The sequence below is a fragment of the Elephantulus edwardii genome, unplaced genomic scaffold (assembly GCF_000299155.1).
Source record: "Elephantulus edwardii isolate Elephantulus edwardi_28Jun2011 unplaced genomic scaffold, EleEdw1.0 scaffold00044, whole genome shotgun sequence".
In the NCBI taxonomy this organism is placed as follows: domain Eukaryota; kingdom Metazoa; phylum Chordata; class Mammalia; order Macroscelidea; family Macroscelididae; genus Elephantulus; species Elephantulus edwardii.
The window spans coordinates 16530547-16545343 of record NW_006399794.1 but is presented as its reverse complement, the minus strand read 5'-3'; the positions used below and the strand labels follow the sequence as shown (position 1 = coordinate 16545343).

Sequence of the window (14797 nt, the reverse complement as noted above, 5' to 3'; positions counted from 1 at the left end):
GGGGTAATCGGGATGGGTGTGTCAGAGGAAGTGCGGTTGGCGCAGGATAGAGCAGGGTTTAGGGCTGTTGTGCATAGGGTCGCTATGAGTCGAAAACGACTCGACGGCACATAACAACAACAACAACAAATAATACAGGAACAGATTGCCTATCTTTCTCTTGCAGAGCAACTGGTGGATTTGAATTGCCTGACTTTGGGTTGACAGTGTAACTTTTTATCCACTATGCCACCAGAACTCAGCAAAAAGGAGAAATTAAGTCCTTACCCTTGTTACTATGTGGGAGAAGGATGGCCGCTCTCCTCTTGTGAAATTTACTGTCTCTGAAAACCTGCTAGAGGATAAGCTATGAATTGGTTCCAACTCTATAGAACACAACAACACTTCCCACTAGGAAGCTCTGGAGGCTTTGTCGAAAGGAATTGTGCTGTCAACCAAAAAGAATGCTATTGCTCTTCAGGAGAAAGATAAGCTATCTCCTCCTTTGTGAGTTACTGCCTCTGAAGAGTTAGCTGTGGATCAGTACCAACTTGATTATACACAACAACAATATATTTGCTGCAGTATAAACACTAAAGACATGTTGAGTGAAATAAAATCAATTACAAAAGGATACTGTGTAATCCTCTTACATAAAATTACAAGGTTAGACAAATGTATAGAGACCGAAGTTTTTTAGTCACTTTTGCTCGTCATCCAAAAACAGCTAGAACAGTACATTGACAGAGAATTGCCAGGAATTCAAGCTGGGTTTAGAAGAGGCTGTGGAACCAGGAATATCATTGCTGAAATTGGATTGATGCTGGCTGAAAGCAGAGAATACTAGAAGAATGTAATTCTCTGTTTTATTGACTATGCAACAACATTTAACTATGTGGGTCATAAGAAACTATGGCTAACATTAGACAGTGAAGAGATTGAGATTGTCAACGGCTTCAGCTTGCTTGGCTCCACAATCAGCACTGTTGATACCGGCAGTCAGGAAATCAGAAGACGAATTGCACTGGGAAAATCTGCTGTCAGAGACCTCTCCAGAGTACTGAAGAGCAACATTGTCAGTCTAGAGATTAAGGTGCACCTGATTCAGGCCATGGTAGAAGGAGAATTGATGCCTTTGAGTTGTGATACTAGACAAGAATATTGAATGCACCATGGACAACTAAGAGAATATCCTAACCTCCAAGGAGAAACTTGGTTTCACCCTCTCCAAGACAGACCTATTTGTTTTCTTGCCCATCCATGGTATGTTCAAGCACCACAACTCCAAGGCATTGATTATTCTTCTGTCATCCTTAGTCCTTTTCCAGCTCTTTGATGCTTAGCACTTGCAAAGACCATGGCTTGGATCAGAAAGACCTCAGATGAATTGATACAGTAACTGGGGTAATGAGGGTAGATGTCTTGGAATTAGTGAGACTGACTTAGGACAGGGCAGGCTTTAGAGCTGCTGTACATAGAGTTGCTATGAGTCACACACATAACAACAAAAACTAAAAGAATAAACAATCCATCTTAGAGTGGGTAAAACCAGGCTGCTCCTTGGAGGCAAGGATTTTGAAGCCAACCCTGTCTGACATACTTTAGGCATATTGTAAGGAGGGACCAGTCCTTGGAGAAGGACAACATACTTGGAAGGATGGAAGGACAGTGCAGGAGAGGAGGAGAGCCATGACAGTGCAGGAGACCATGAATGAGGTGGATTGACCCAGTGACTGTGATAAAGGGGATAAGAGTGACAAAGATGATCAGATTGGCTTAGCATAGAGCACGGTTCAGATGGTTGTTGGTTCACAGAGTGGCTATGAGTCAGAGTTTACTCAATGGTACGTAGCAAGGATAACAGCATTGAGAAGAATGAGAATCCCCGAACAGTTGTGTTCAGGTGAAACCTAGATCAAAAGCTTTTGTCCAAGCAGAGCAAGGAAACACTTCATGGTTTAAGAATCAGGAAAGGTTTGTCAATGTTGTATCCATTCTCTATATCTATGTAATCTATATGCTGAGCAAATAATTCATGAAGAAGAATGTGGCATCAAGATTGGAGGAAGACTCATCAACAACCTACACTGTGCTGATGACACAATCTTACTTGCTGAAAAGGAGGACTTGACACACTGCAGAGGATTAAAGACTACAGCCTTCAACATGGAGTGCATCTAAACAAGACAAAAATCCTCATCACTACACCTTTAGGCAACATCATGATAGATGGGGAAAAGTTTAAAATTGTCAATGATTTCATCTTACTTGGATCTACAGTCAATACCTGAAGTAACAGAAGTCAGGATATGTACTGCATTGGGCAAATCGACTGTCAAGGATCTCTGCAAATTACTGAGACACAGTGATCAGTGATGTCTGTTTGAAGACTAAAGTGTGCCCGAATTAGACCATGGTCTTCTCAGTCACTTGCTATGTATCTGAAAGTTAGTGAATAAAGATAACAGAAGAACTGATGTTTTTGAGTTGTGGTGTTGGAGAAGAAACTGAAAATCCTTTTGTGTTGAGTCAGAACAAAACCATAGCTCACCCTCCAGCGTGTTTTCAAAGGCACAGGAGGAGATTGCCCATCCTTCTCCTGCAGAGCTCCTGCAGAGCTGGTGGATTAGAACTGTGTGCCTTCGGAGTTTCAGTGCAACCACCAATGCTGGTGAATATTCCATGTTGTTGTTGTTGTTGTTATGTGCTGTCGAGTCACTTGCAAAAAAAAATCAGAAATACCTTGGGGAAAGTGCAAAGTGTTCCTTGGAGAGAAAGCAAAACTTTTTCTTACGTATTTTGGACATGTTGCTAGAAGAGGGGTATCATTCTTGGAAATATAGAGATTCATTGAAAGAGAGAAAGACCCTCAACAAAATGGATTGATACAGTGACTGCAGCAATAGGCTTAAGTTTATTGGGGATGATGAGGATGGCACAGGATAGGATAGAATTCACATCTGTTGTTCACGGGACCACTGTGATTTGTATTCAGCTCGACAGCACCCAACAACCCCCTGGATGTGAGGAAAAGGATTAGTCATTCTTCACAGAGCATTGGATTTCTGTCTATGGTGATAGAAAATCTAGTGTTGCTCAGCCGGTTAGTAAAGTAATTGATGGCAATCTGTGTTTCATTGACTGTGCAAAGGCATTTAACTGTGTGGATCACAACAAACTGTGGCTGACTCTGAGAAGAATGGGAATCCCTGAGCACTTGTTTGTGCTTATGTGAAACCTTTACTTGGACCAGGAGGCAGTCATCAGAACAGAGCAAGGAATCACTGCATGGTTCAAAACTGGGAAGTATGTACACCAGGGATGTGTCCTATCTCCATACCTTTTCAATCTGTATGCAGAACAAATTATGCAGGAGGCTGGACTCTATGAGGAGAAATGTGGCATCAGGTTTGGAGGAAGACTCATCAACAATCTGTGTTATGCAGATGACACAACCCTGCTTGCTGAAACTGAGGAGGACCCTGAAGCACTTGCTGCACAAGGTTAAGGACTGCAGCCTTCAATATGGATTGAAACTCAACATCAAGAAAACAAAGATTGTCACCACTGGGCTAATTAGCAGCATAATGATAGATGATGAAGAGTCCGAGATTGTTAACAGCTTTCATTTGCTTGGCTCCACAATCAACACTCTTGGTACCAGGAGCCAGGAAATGAAAAGACTAATTGCATTGGGGAAAGTCTGCTGTCAGAGACTTCTCCAAAGTACTGAAGAGTAACTATGTCAGTCTGGAGACTAAGTGTGCCTGATCCAGGCTATAGTCTTTGCAATTACTTACTATACATCAGAAAGCTGGACAATGACTAAGAATGATAGAAGGAAAAGTGATGCCTTTGAGTTGTGGTGCTGGAGAAGAGTATTGAATATACCATGGACTGCTAGGAGAACAAACAGGTTCATCCTAGAGTGGAGGAGACCAGGCTGCTCCTTGGAGGCAAGGATTCAGAACCTTCATCTAACATACTTTGGACATGTTACAAGGAAGCACCAGTCCTTGGAGAGGGGCATCATGCTTGGGAGGGTAGAGGGACAATGCAAAAGAGGAAGATGCTTGATGAGATGGATTGATTCAGTGATGAGGTAATGAGGGTAGGTGTGTCAGAGACCGTGCGTTTGGCACAGGATAGAGCAAGGTTTAGGGCTGTTGTACATAGAGTTGCTACGAGTCGCAGGGGACTCAAAAGCACATAACAACAACAACAACAACCTGTATACTTGTAAAAGTTGGATAGATAGACATGATAAATATTTTTACAACCAGCATAACAAAAGAAAAAAAACAACCAACAACATAGCAACTCATGCTGCCTATGTACAGTCAACATCTTATAGGATTTATTTTCTTAATTTGAAGGTTCAGGGTCATCCCTGAGGTTTCATGGGACATCCAAGTTAATTGGCAAATGTAATGCTTCTTTTCTTCCCCCTGTTCATTTCATAGTTAATCTTACAAGTTTGTAAGGGATCATTCAAGGTACAACAGTTTGTCTTGATTCACCTGGAGCAAAAAGAATCAAGAATAGGTAGAAGAAATGAAGTAGCTAATTGCCTCTATGAACAACTGCCTCCTTTGTCATGAAACCATAAATGTAGATGGGACGTCTGGTTACCATTACTGAATGTTTTGACCAAAAATATTTGGAAGAATCCCAATCAAAAAATCAGATGCCATTCATTGGGTTACAACTCATAGCCAACCCTCCATAGGGTTTCTGAGGCTTCCTAGTCTTAATCTGGGAGCTCTGCTTTAGTATATCTAACAGACAAGTGCTGTACTCAAGAAACGCATGTGATTATACCTCTAAGATCAAACACAAAGGAAATTTCGTCTTACAGGGATCTCCAAGCACCACCCATGGCACCAGCAGTCAAGAAATCAAAAGACATGTTGCAATGGGAAAGTTGGCTGTTAGAGACTTCTCCAAAGTACTGAGGAGCAGTACTGTCAGTTTAAAGACTAATGTTTGCCTGATTCAGGCCATGGTCTTTTCCATCACTACCTGTGCATCTGAGAGCTCGACAATAAATAAGGATAACAAAAGAAGAATTGATGCCTTTGAGATGTGGTGTTAGAGTGCAGTACTGAATATCCCGTGTACTCCCAAAAGAAAAACCAGATATATCTTGGAGAAAGTCTGCCTTGGCAGCAAAGATGGAGAAACTTGGCCTCACAGGCTTTGGGCATGGTGGTATTAGCTTAAACATTGGCTTTTTTTAGGCATTACAGGTAGTCCTCTTTGGTCTCCAGCTACCTTAACTGTAGATACATGGCCTTGCAAATCAGCATGGTCTTGCATACCAATAACTGTGGGTCTACAATAAGAGAAAGACTGCTTTCCACACTGGGGAGCAAGATATGAGGTGAGCAAGACTTGTAGCATCAAGACTTGAGGAAGACTGGAGCAAAACCCTGATGAAAGCCAAACTCTATTGGTTGAGAGACTGTAACATTGCTGTGGAGAAATTCTAGCCCTTTTGGCAAGGTGTAAGCAGAGGAACCCTGAGATAAAAGCCACAGTTAGAAGGGTTTTGCTGTTCTTTCTGGATGCTTAAAGGAGAAGCTGACTTATAACTGCTTTGAGGCAAACCTTGCTGAATAATTTGCATTTGACTGTTCAACTGAAACCAGAGCCTGGACAAATTGAGAACTTGTGCCTTGAAACTTAGGCTAAAACCTGGACTTGTTTTGGGTGATATTCTTTGCCTCCTCCACTCTCCAACTTACTTCCCTAATAAAACCCATTCTCAGTGCCACAGCTGTGAGTCAGCAATGAATAGATGAACCTCTTGCTATTGGTGTGGCTTTAGAGATGTCATGGAGCTGGGCTGTGGGCTCTATATCTATTTTCTGCTGTGGGGCAGTAAGAGGCTGTGCTATTCTTAATCCTTCTGCTCCTTTCAAATAGATGTGCTCTGTACCCTCATTTCCTGTTTTCTGTTCTCTAGACAGGCATGTTGTTAGGAAGGGCTGTTCTTCGGAAAGGGACATCATGCTTGGAAAGGTGGAGGGTCAGCAAAAAAGAAGACCCTCAAAGAGATGGATTAACACAGTAAAGAGAGCAATAAATTTGTGTCATAGATAATGAGGATGGCACAGGATAGGACGGTGTTCATATCTGTTGTTCATAGGATTGCTATGGGGCGTACTCAGTGGCACACAACAAAAGAATATAATAATGTATGAAATCCTGCACAACATGGAATGACTTTTGAGGATTTATAAATCAGTCACAAAAAACACAATGTGTAATAACCACTATTATCAAAAGCTAAGGAAAATTCATATTCAGGTAAGATCATTTTTGAATGATTACAAAGGCTAGGAAGGGAGTGAGAGGAGAATAAAAAGAAATAGAAAAATTGGGTGAAGGGAAAGGCAATATGCATTAAGGAGTTGATCAGACATAATTATGTTAGTGATAATTAACACTATAAAACAAAATGTATATGAATAATTGGATGAAAAATCAATATAACCTGTAACCTTCCACTCAAAAAATTTTGTAAAAATTTAGCTATATGGTGAGATAAATTAACAACAACTTGAGAGAGTAATTTAGAACTTTAGGAGAACAGTGAGTTTATACTAATAGGAGAATAATTTGAATAAGAAGGACAAGTTGCAGCACTTGAAGAATGTAATTTGTTTCAGTGAATTATACACGCAAAAATTGTTAAATTGGTGTCTGTTTTTTCTGTGTATAGTCTAAACGAATAAATGACATATTTAAAGAACTTCACAGAACTACAGTTTGTATTAAAACAAACATTTGTCTGATCCCAAATGTTAATAGTGTTAAGGTTGAAAGCCCTCCTCCAGATTAATGGAAGAATAAAAGTGAGGAAGGGAACATTTATTGAGTATCTGCTTATTATAAGTAGTACAGGAACATAATCCTGATTTGAAAGTAATGATTATATACGATTTTCTTGAAATATTAATAAAGGTTAAAGGATACAGCAGCGAGCCTAAAAGGAAAGCAAAATTGAAAGAATAAATTATTAACACTTTTCCTACTGTGCCTGACATATAGTAAATATTTCATAAATACTTTTGTTACTAACAACAGATACTCTTCAAGAATCCATTAAGTTCCTCAATACTTTTTTTTTAATTTATTTTTCTTTTCTTGTGTACTGTTGAATCTGATCTGACTGGCAAAGGAGGAGATTGCCCATCTGGTGGATTCATACCATGCGCCTTTGGGATTGCAATGCTGCTCCTTTGCTACTGGGCCACCAGAGCTCCCTCATCAGTACATTTTTGTTAAGTACATATTCATTTTAAGAAAAACAGTGACCATTGAAATATATATAATTTACCCTCAAGGAACTTGCACTTTTAACAGCAAATATAAAATTACTACAAAGACCTAAAAGAAATGGTAGAAAATAGAGAGCTGTGAGAAGAGTTACTAGAATAATACGGAATTTTAACTTTTTTTTTAAAAAAAGAAGAAATTAATTTCCTAGAAATTCTTAGGTTACAGGTGTTTCTTACTGGTTTATAAACTGTAAGTAAAGTTATGTTTTGTGTATTTCTATATTCTTTAGAACTAATCTAGTCATAATTAATCTTATGTAAGTATAGAAATTTTTATGTATCAGCCATTTCTTCACAAAGCAGCCTAAAACACTCAACTCATTAGATTGTACGTGTTTACCTAGTTTCTTCCCTTCTAGACCATAAGCACTGTTAGCTTAACTATCTCTTTATTACCCAGGACTTAGCAACAAGCCTGACAAATAATAGGTGCCCAATAAGTGTTTATTGAATAACTGAGTGAGATCACAATGAATGTCAGCTGTATGTTTTTGAATCTTAGCTGTTAATATCCCAAAGGAGAATATGTTTTGGAAATACTTAGCAGATAATTTTCTGCTTACCGTGAGTCTTCTGTTTAACATATCTTGTCTTATGTTCATTTAACATACCTTCTTTTACATCTAGGATTTAAGGAAATTTTCACTAAAAAAGAAGAGCTCAACAAAAATGGCTTTTTAAGGTGCTTCTTTGTTTTGCTTGTCTTCTCTCTACAGTGATAAGCTGTCTCAAGGTCATTACTGGAATGGGCTCGGCTCTCCTCCAGATTCCCCATCTCCTGGGAGTGATGTGTACTGCAGTAGTGAGCTGAATGACCCTCAGTATGACCAGAGTCTCCTGGAGAATTTATTTTATATAATACCTGTAAGTCATTGAACCTGAAGCCTTGGAGAGTACCAGAATATTAATACTAGTAACTGCAGGCATAGTCACCACATGCCAGACAGAATATAAACTATTTTAGAATGTGCATACTCCTTTTAAGAAGCAAGACAAGCAAGACTTTTTCGCTTTGCCTATGTTATCAGGAGGGACCACTCCTGGAGGATAAGATGCTTGGTAAAGTTGGAGGTCTGTAAAAATAAAAGCAAGAAAGAAAGTGAGATTGACACGGTGGCTACAACAGTGATGGTGAGGATGGTACAGGACCAGGCAGCATTTCATTCTGTGGGGTATAAGGGGGCTTGTGAGTCAGAACCAGCTTGCTGGCACTTAATAGCAATAGTAACAATCTTACTTCATTATGATTACAACCTGTAAAGGAAAGTATAATCACAGTGAGGCTTACTAAGATTAAATAATTTAGCCAAAGACACATAAAGTAAATGTTAGACCCAGTATTCCAATTCAAGTATGCTTGAAAGCTCATTCTTATGTCAGTCATCATTGATTCCATGTTACCTGTAGGCTAAATAGGAGAGAGGACTTAAATATATCACATATTCTGAATGCCAAAGACTTTACATGTTATATGCCCTTTATGGGATCTTTAGGATATGCCAAGAACTATGCCAAATGATTTAAATTAATTATTGTATTCTTAGGCCAGCCCCATAAGATTGCATTATCTCAGACATTCTATGAAACAAAAGCTTAGAGTCTGCTTATAAGTAATTAAGTGGCATAACTGGAATTTTTTTTTAAACTAGATTACATTGTCTTATAAGGCACTTGTTAAAAATTTACCAGTTGCTCTGTGGGAGAAGGTTGGATAATCTTCTCCCTTGCAACTTAACAGCCTCTGAAAACCTGCTGGAGGGTCAGCAAGGGTTTGGTTCCAACTCGATGATAATAAATAATAACAATTATTGAATTGATTCTGATTCACAGTTACCTTGTAGGATAGCATGAAACTGCCCCAGAGGGTTTCTAAGGCTGTAACTCTTCAGGAAGATAGAGTGTCACATCTTCTTCACCAGTGGAGCTGCTGTAGGTTTTGAGCTTCCAGACTCTTAGTTAGCTGTTAAGTTCTTTAACTTATGCTAACAAGATTCCTACTGGTAAGTATAAACTAGGTTTTTAAAAAGTTAAATTTCAATACAGTCTAGCAATAATGGATTTCTAGGCTATGAATATTATTCAATATTAAGAATATTTAACATTGATATAAGCCAGTCACAAAAAAGAAAATTACGGTATAAAACCACTATTATGAAAAGGTTTACATACAGAATCAGTCTTGGAAGAATATAACAGGAATGAGAAGGAAGGGAGTAAAAATTAATAAGGAGCTAATTATTGTTGTTTGTTGTCAAGTTGGAACCAACCCTTACATAGCTGATGCTCCAGTGGGTTTTCGAAGCATGTAATTGTACAAGAGGAGATTGCCCATCCTTCTCCCATGGCTCATTCGGTGGATTTGAATCAAGTGCCTTTGGGACTACAGCACAGCTTCCTACCAAATTATGAATCTGTTTTTATTACTTTGTGAGTTATGTTTAAAATTTGCCACTCAATAAAGAAAAAAACTAACAGTCTTAACAATTTTGTCTTTATAAACTTGTATTGAAAAAAAAAACACCCAAAACTTGTATTGATTATTAGAAAGATAGTTATATTTACCTAAATTTTTTAAATTATTTCGTTTGGAATCAAATAACCATGTTAATAACCTCTTGATTCTGCAGCTTTAGCAATTAATTATCATAGATGCCTTTTCCCAAAATAAAGCAATTGGTGTGGACTCGGCCAAGGAAATATGAGAAAAAAGATAAACACTTCATCTTAGCAAAATGAAAAGCAAAATAAATTATAGGTGAAATGGAGTAATGGGGGGGGGAAATCAGTGTTTACAGCCTAACTTTTTTAAACCTTTATTTTCTCACATAAAAAAAATTGAGACAAGGACATCTCAAAAGAATGTGATGAATGTTAGAAATGCACACAGGTTTTTGTTTTTGGTGTTTTTTTTTTTTTGCACACATATTTTAACATACACCACCAGACACTTAGTACACAGTCAGAAAATAGTGATTGTTGTTATTAACAGCCTTTGTGGTGTAGTGGTTAGAGGTCTAGGCTAAGAACAAAAAGATCTGTGGTTTAAGCTCCCAGACCACTATGCTAGAGTAAGATTGTTGACCTGACTACAGCTCACAGTGACCCTATGAATAAGAGATCTGAATCTTACCCTACCCTGTGCCGTCGTCACCATCTCTGATGTACTTTAGCCCTTTTGTTACATTCCATAAAGACTACATGTTGCTATTAAGTGTAGTAGAGTCATAGACGATTCATAGAATTCCTGTGAATGAAAACCTTGAACACAAAACTTTCATCTTCAAGTTCATAGAGTTTCTGGAGGCAAGCTTTTTTGGAAGTGGATGCTACTCCTGCTTCCAAAAACTCAGTAGTGCAATTCTATTCTCATCTCTATAGAGTAGTTATGGGTTGGCATCATCTTCACAACCGTGGATTTGGTTTTAATTATTAGTGAGAATTTTTAAGAGTTTATTTACCTTTAATTGAACTCTAAGGTTATTTTCCAGAATGTCAGGTGATTTTATCTGAACTTCAGATATGTTTGTGTAATCACTAGGAGTTGCAGGTGACTCGACAGCGACAGCACATAACAACAGAAGCAAAGGATTGTCTCTTTAGTGTCAGTTATCCTTTGATTAAAGAAATCATATATATGTAGAAAGTATTTTCTTTAAAGGTATTTTTTATTATTAAATTTTATTAGTTTTAATGAACATTTACAGAGATTTTGGGTTTTCATTCATTGTTGCACTGTCTTTAAAGGTATTTAAGACAAATATTTCTTTTCCCTGTAGAAATCTGATAGCAGCATTAGTAATTCCCCCAATGAGGATGATGATCTTCTCCCTTCTAAAAAAATGAGCCAATCAAAAGATCTTGCCAAATCACCTAAGCTTCTGGACTCAGACAATCATAAGCTGAAGAAGAAGGAAACAGAGAAGAAAAATAGGTGAGATTCTGAGAATACTTGTTCAAAGGCAAAAGTAAAAAAAAAAAGGATTCTTTTGAAAAGATCCGTACAGTTAAGTAATAAGTATTTTCCCACCATTATCAGAGTGGTTATGTTAGTCATAATAACTTAGTAACTATTGCAACTGTTAATAATGTAATAACATGAAAAGATGGATGTCATAATGGTAAAGAGAACAAACATAATTCTAGGTTCTATCTGGGCTCTTACTGCAACTGTATAGAACTATATGTGTATCTGGAAAGCAAATGGAAAGGAAAATACAAAAAGTAACAGTAGTAGTTATGATAAGGTAGTAGATTTAGTGATTTTTTTTTCTTTATTCTGCATTCGAAATACCCTATAATATGTACTTATTTGATTATTTTGGAGATGGAAAATCCCATTTAGTATTTAAAACTAAAATCTGTATCCTTGCAGAAAAATCTATTTCTATAACATCAGTTTCTTTACCTTTGTGAAAATAAACTTTTAGATTAGAAAAATATGAACATTTTGTAAGATTTCTTCCACTGTAGTTTAAGACCATAATTCTGATCATTAAAGCCTTTTCTCAGTCCTTAGTATTAATGAATTAAAATATTTGCTTCCATTCTCTTTTCTTCACAAATTATGTTGTTTCATCTTACATCTCTTAACCATATCCCTCATCATGTCTTTAACTATGTTTATATGAATTCTTTTCAGAAACTTGATTGAACAACAGATGCTCTCCAAAACTCCAGAAGATGCTCAAACGATGGCATTAACTGTGGAAAGACTAGCCCTTCTGGGTAGAACTCACTCTGTCAGAATCATCATTGAAACAATGGGAGTTCCTCCAGATAGTCCTCAGATGACACTTGGGAAAAAAAATTTTCCTGGTAGACCACCTAGACAGACAACTAATTTAACAAAAAAGCGGTATGTCTTTTCTCTCAGAAAGCTATATTTGATGCAGGTAAAAGTGGAAGAGTACTTTTCATGGTGAGGATTGTGGTCAGTGCCATGAAACAAGACCGATACTGATTTCTGGGTGGAAAACCAGTTTGTAAGCGTTAATGCAATCACGATAAAAGAGTAATTTGGAAATGATTGTGATTGTAGCATTTGCATGAAGCTACAGGTAATAAAACTACGGCTAGAAACTTGCATGCACGCATACACATGCACACACAGCTGCATCTGTTAACCGACAACACGTAGCTGACCCTTCTGCAGGTCTTCAGAGATTTGAATACTTCATTGTTTGTAAAGTGCTTTCATATACATCAGTTAGTCAACAAAACTTTATTGAATCTCCTACTCAATCCCACACACTATGCTAGAGAAGTTTTCTTAATAAAGAAAGTTAGACTTTGTTTTTACCAAAAAACCCTATAGTTAGCAGTAGAGAGAAACATTTAAATAACTGTCTATAATAATATAAGAATTTAAGGAATATGATAGATGTTTATTAAAAATGCTGTAGAAACCAAAGGGAAGGAGCCTTTAATTCTCCCTGAAAGGGCTGATGAAGGCTTTGAAGAAGAGCTAGAATTGGATAGGGCCTTCAGAGGTGTGTAAGATTGATTGAGGTTTGTTGTTGTTGTTTTATATGGTTTATTTTTTTAGAGCAGATTTAGTTTTACAGAAAAATTGTGCAGAAAATACAGTCTACATATGTTCCTTCCCCCTTTTCACATTGTTTCTCTCTATTTTGTATTCCTGTGATATATTTGTTAAAATTGATAAGCCAGTGTTGATACATTATTACTAACACAGTGTGCATACAGGTCCCTGTGTTAAATAGTACTATGAGATTTTTTGTTTGTCTTTGTTGTTGTTCTTGTTGTGTACCATGAAGCTGGATCTTACTGGCACAGGAGGAAATTGCTCCTCCTCCTCCAGCAAAGCATCTGGTGGATTCAAACTGCGCACCTTCAGAATTGCAGCACAACTTCTTGCCACTAGTCCACCAGAGCTCCCTTATTGCTATGAGTTCTTATGAGCTCTACTGGTGTAGACCATAGAGAATTACAATGATAACCCAGATGGTTCAAATCCACCAGCAGCCTCAAGGGAGAAAAATAGACAGTTTCCTTCCATGTGAGTTACAGCTGCACCCAATGCTTTGACTTGGTTTTGACTCGAGTGGCAGTGAATAAGTGAGTGATACATTTTGATAAATGCTTAATGTTATATGGTTACTATTTATAGCACCATACAGAATTGTTTCATAACCTAAATATGCCTTGTGTTCCACCTGTTCATCTGACTTAGTTTACTTATTTTAATCCACCTTTTTTTTTTACTTTTTTAGCACATTCTTTGTGGAATATCACTTTCCTGTGGGATTTTCCAAAAGTGAATTGGAAAAGACAGCTTTAATCACCGAGGTTGTTCGACTTGCCTCTAGTAAAATTGTGGATGGAAGTAAGAAACAGACTGGTTTTCTGTTCTTTAGATATTTTGACTTTTGAAGAGCTTTTTAACTCCCTAATTATTCATTTGAAATTCTCAGGGTTATATAATGTTGTTATTATTATACATATATATTGCATATTACATGTATATTATTCTATAAATTATAGTATCATATAATATATGAGTAGAAAAAGTCATGGCACTAAAGACATTATTGCCAATGTCAGATGGATGTTGGCCAAAAGCAAAGAGTACCAGAGGAATGTCTATATGTGTTTCATTGACAATGTAAAGGCACTTGACTGTGTACATCACAAGAAATTGTGGCTAACCTTGAGGAGAGTGGGAATCTTAGAACACTTGTGCTCATGTGAAACCTATGCTTGGACCAGGAGGTAGTCCTCAGAGCAGAGCAAGAAAACACTACATGGTTCAAAATCAGGATAGGAGTGTGTCAGGGATGTGTCCTGTCTCCATACCTTTTTAATCTATATTCAGAACAGATCATTTGGGAAGCTGGGCTTTGTGAGGAGGAATGTAGCATCAGGATTCGAGGAAGAATCGTCAACTTATGCAGATGATACAACCTTGTTTGCTGAAACTGAGTAGGACCTGAAATGCTTGCTACAGAAAGTCAAGCTCTGTAGTCTTCAGTATCGGTTGAAGCGTAACATCAAGAAAACAAAAGATTCTCACCATTGGGCCAATCGGCAGCACCATGATGGATGGAGAAGAGATCGAGTTTGTTAACAGTGGCAGCTTGCTCGGCTCCACAGTCAACATTTTTGGCACTGGCAGTCAGGAAATCAAAAGATTAATTGCCCAGAGGACATCTGTGGTCACGGATCTCTCCAGAGTACTGAGAGACAACAATGTCAGTCTAGAGGCTAAAGGGCACCTGAACCAGGCCATGGTCTTTGAAATTACTTGCTGTGCATCAGAGAGCTGGACAGTGACTAAAGATGATAGACCAAGAATCGATGCCTTTGATTTGTGGGCTAGAGAAGAGCTTTGAACATACCATGGGCTGCCAAAAGAACAAACAGGTCTGTCTTGGAGAAGTGAAACCAAGTTGCTCCTTGGAGGCAAGGATTTTGAAGCTTCATCTCACATATTTTGGGCACATGGTCAAGAG

The 14797-nt window shown here is 37.8% G+C and overlaps 1 protein-coding gene across 1 annotated transcript in view; it reads left to right on the top strand.

Moving 5' to 3' along the window:
- The window catches only part of C2CD3 (C2 calcium-dependent domain containing 3), a 179706-nt gene that overhangs the window by 50025 nt on the left and 114884 nt on the right, over positions 1-14797 (top strand). Inside the window, exons 8-11 of the mRNA XM_006885575.1 lie at positions 8042-8189; positions 11102-11256; positions 11965-12180; positions 13559-13671. Coding sequence (XP_006885637.1) covers positions 8042-8189; positions 11102-11256; positions 11965-12180; positions 13559-13671 — 632 coding nt within the window. The remainder of the gene's footprint in view (positions 1-8041; positions 8190-11101; positions 11257-11964; positions 12181-13558; positions 13672-14797) is intronic.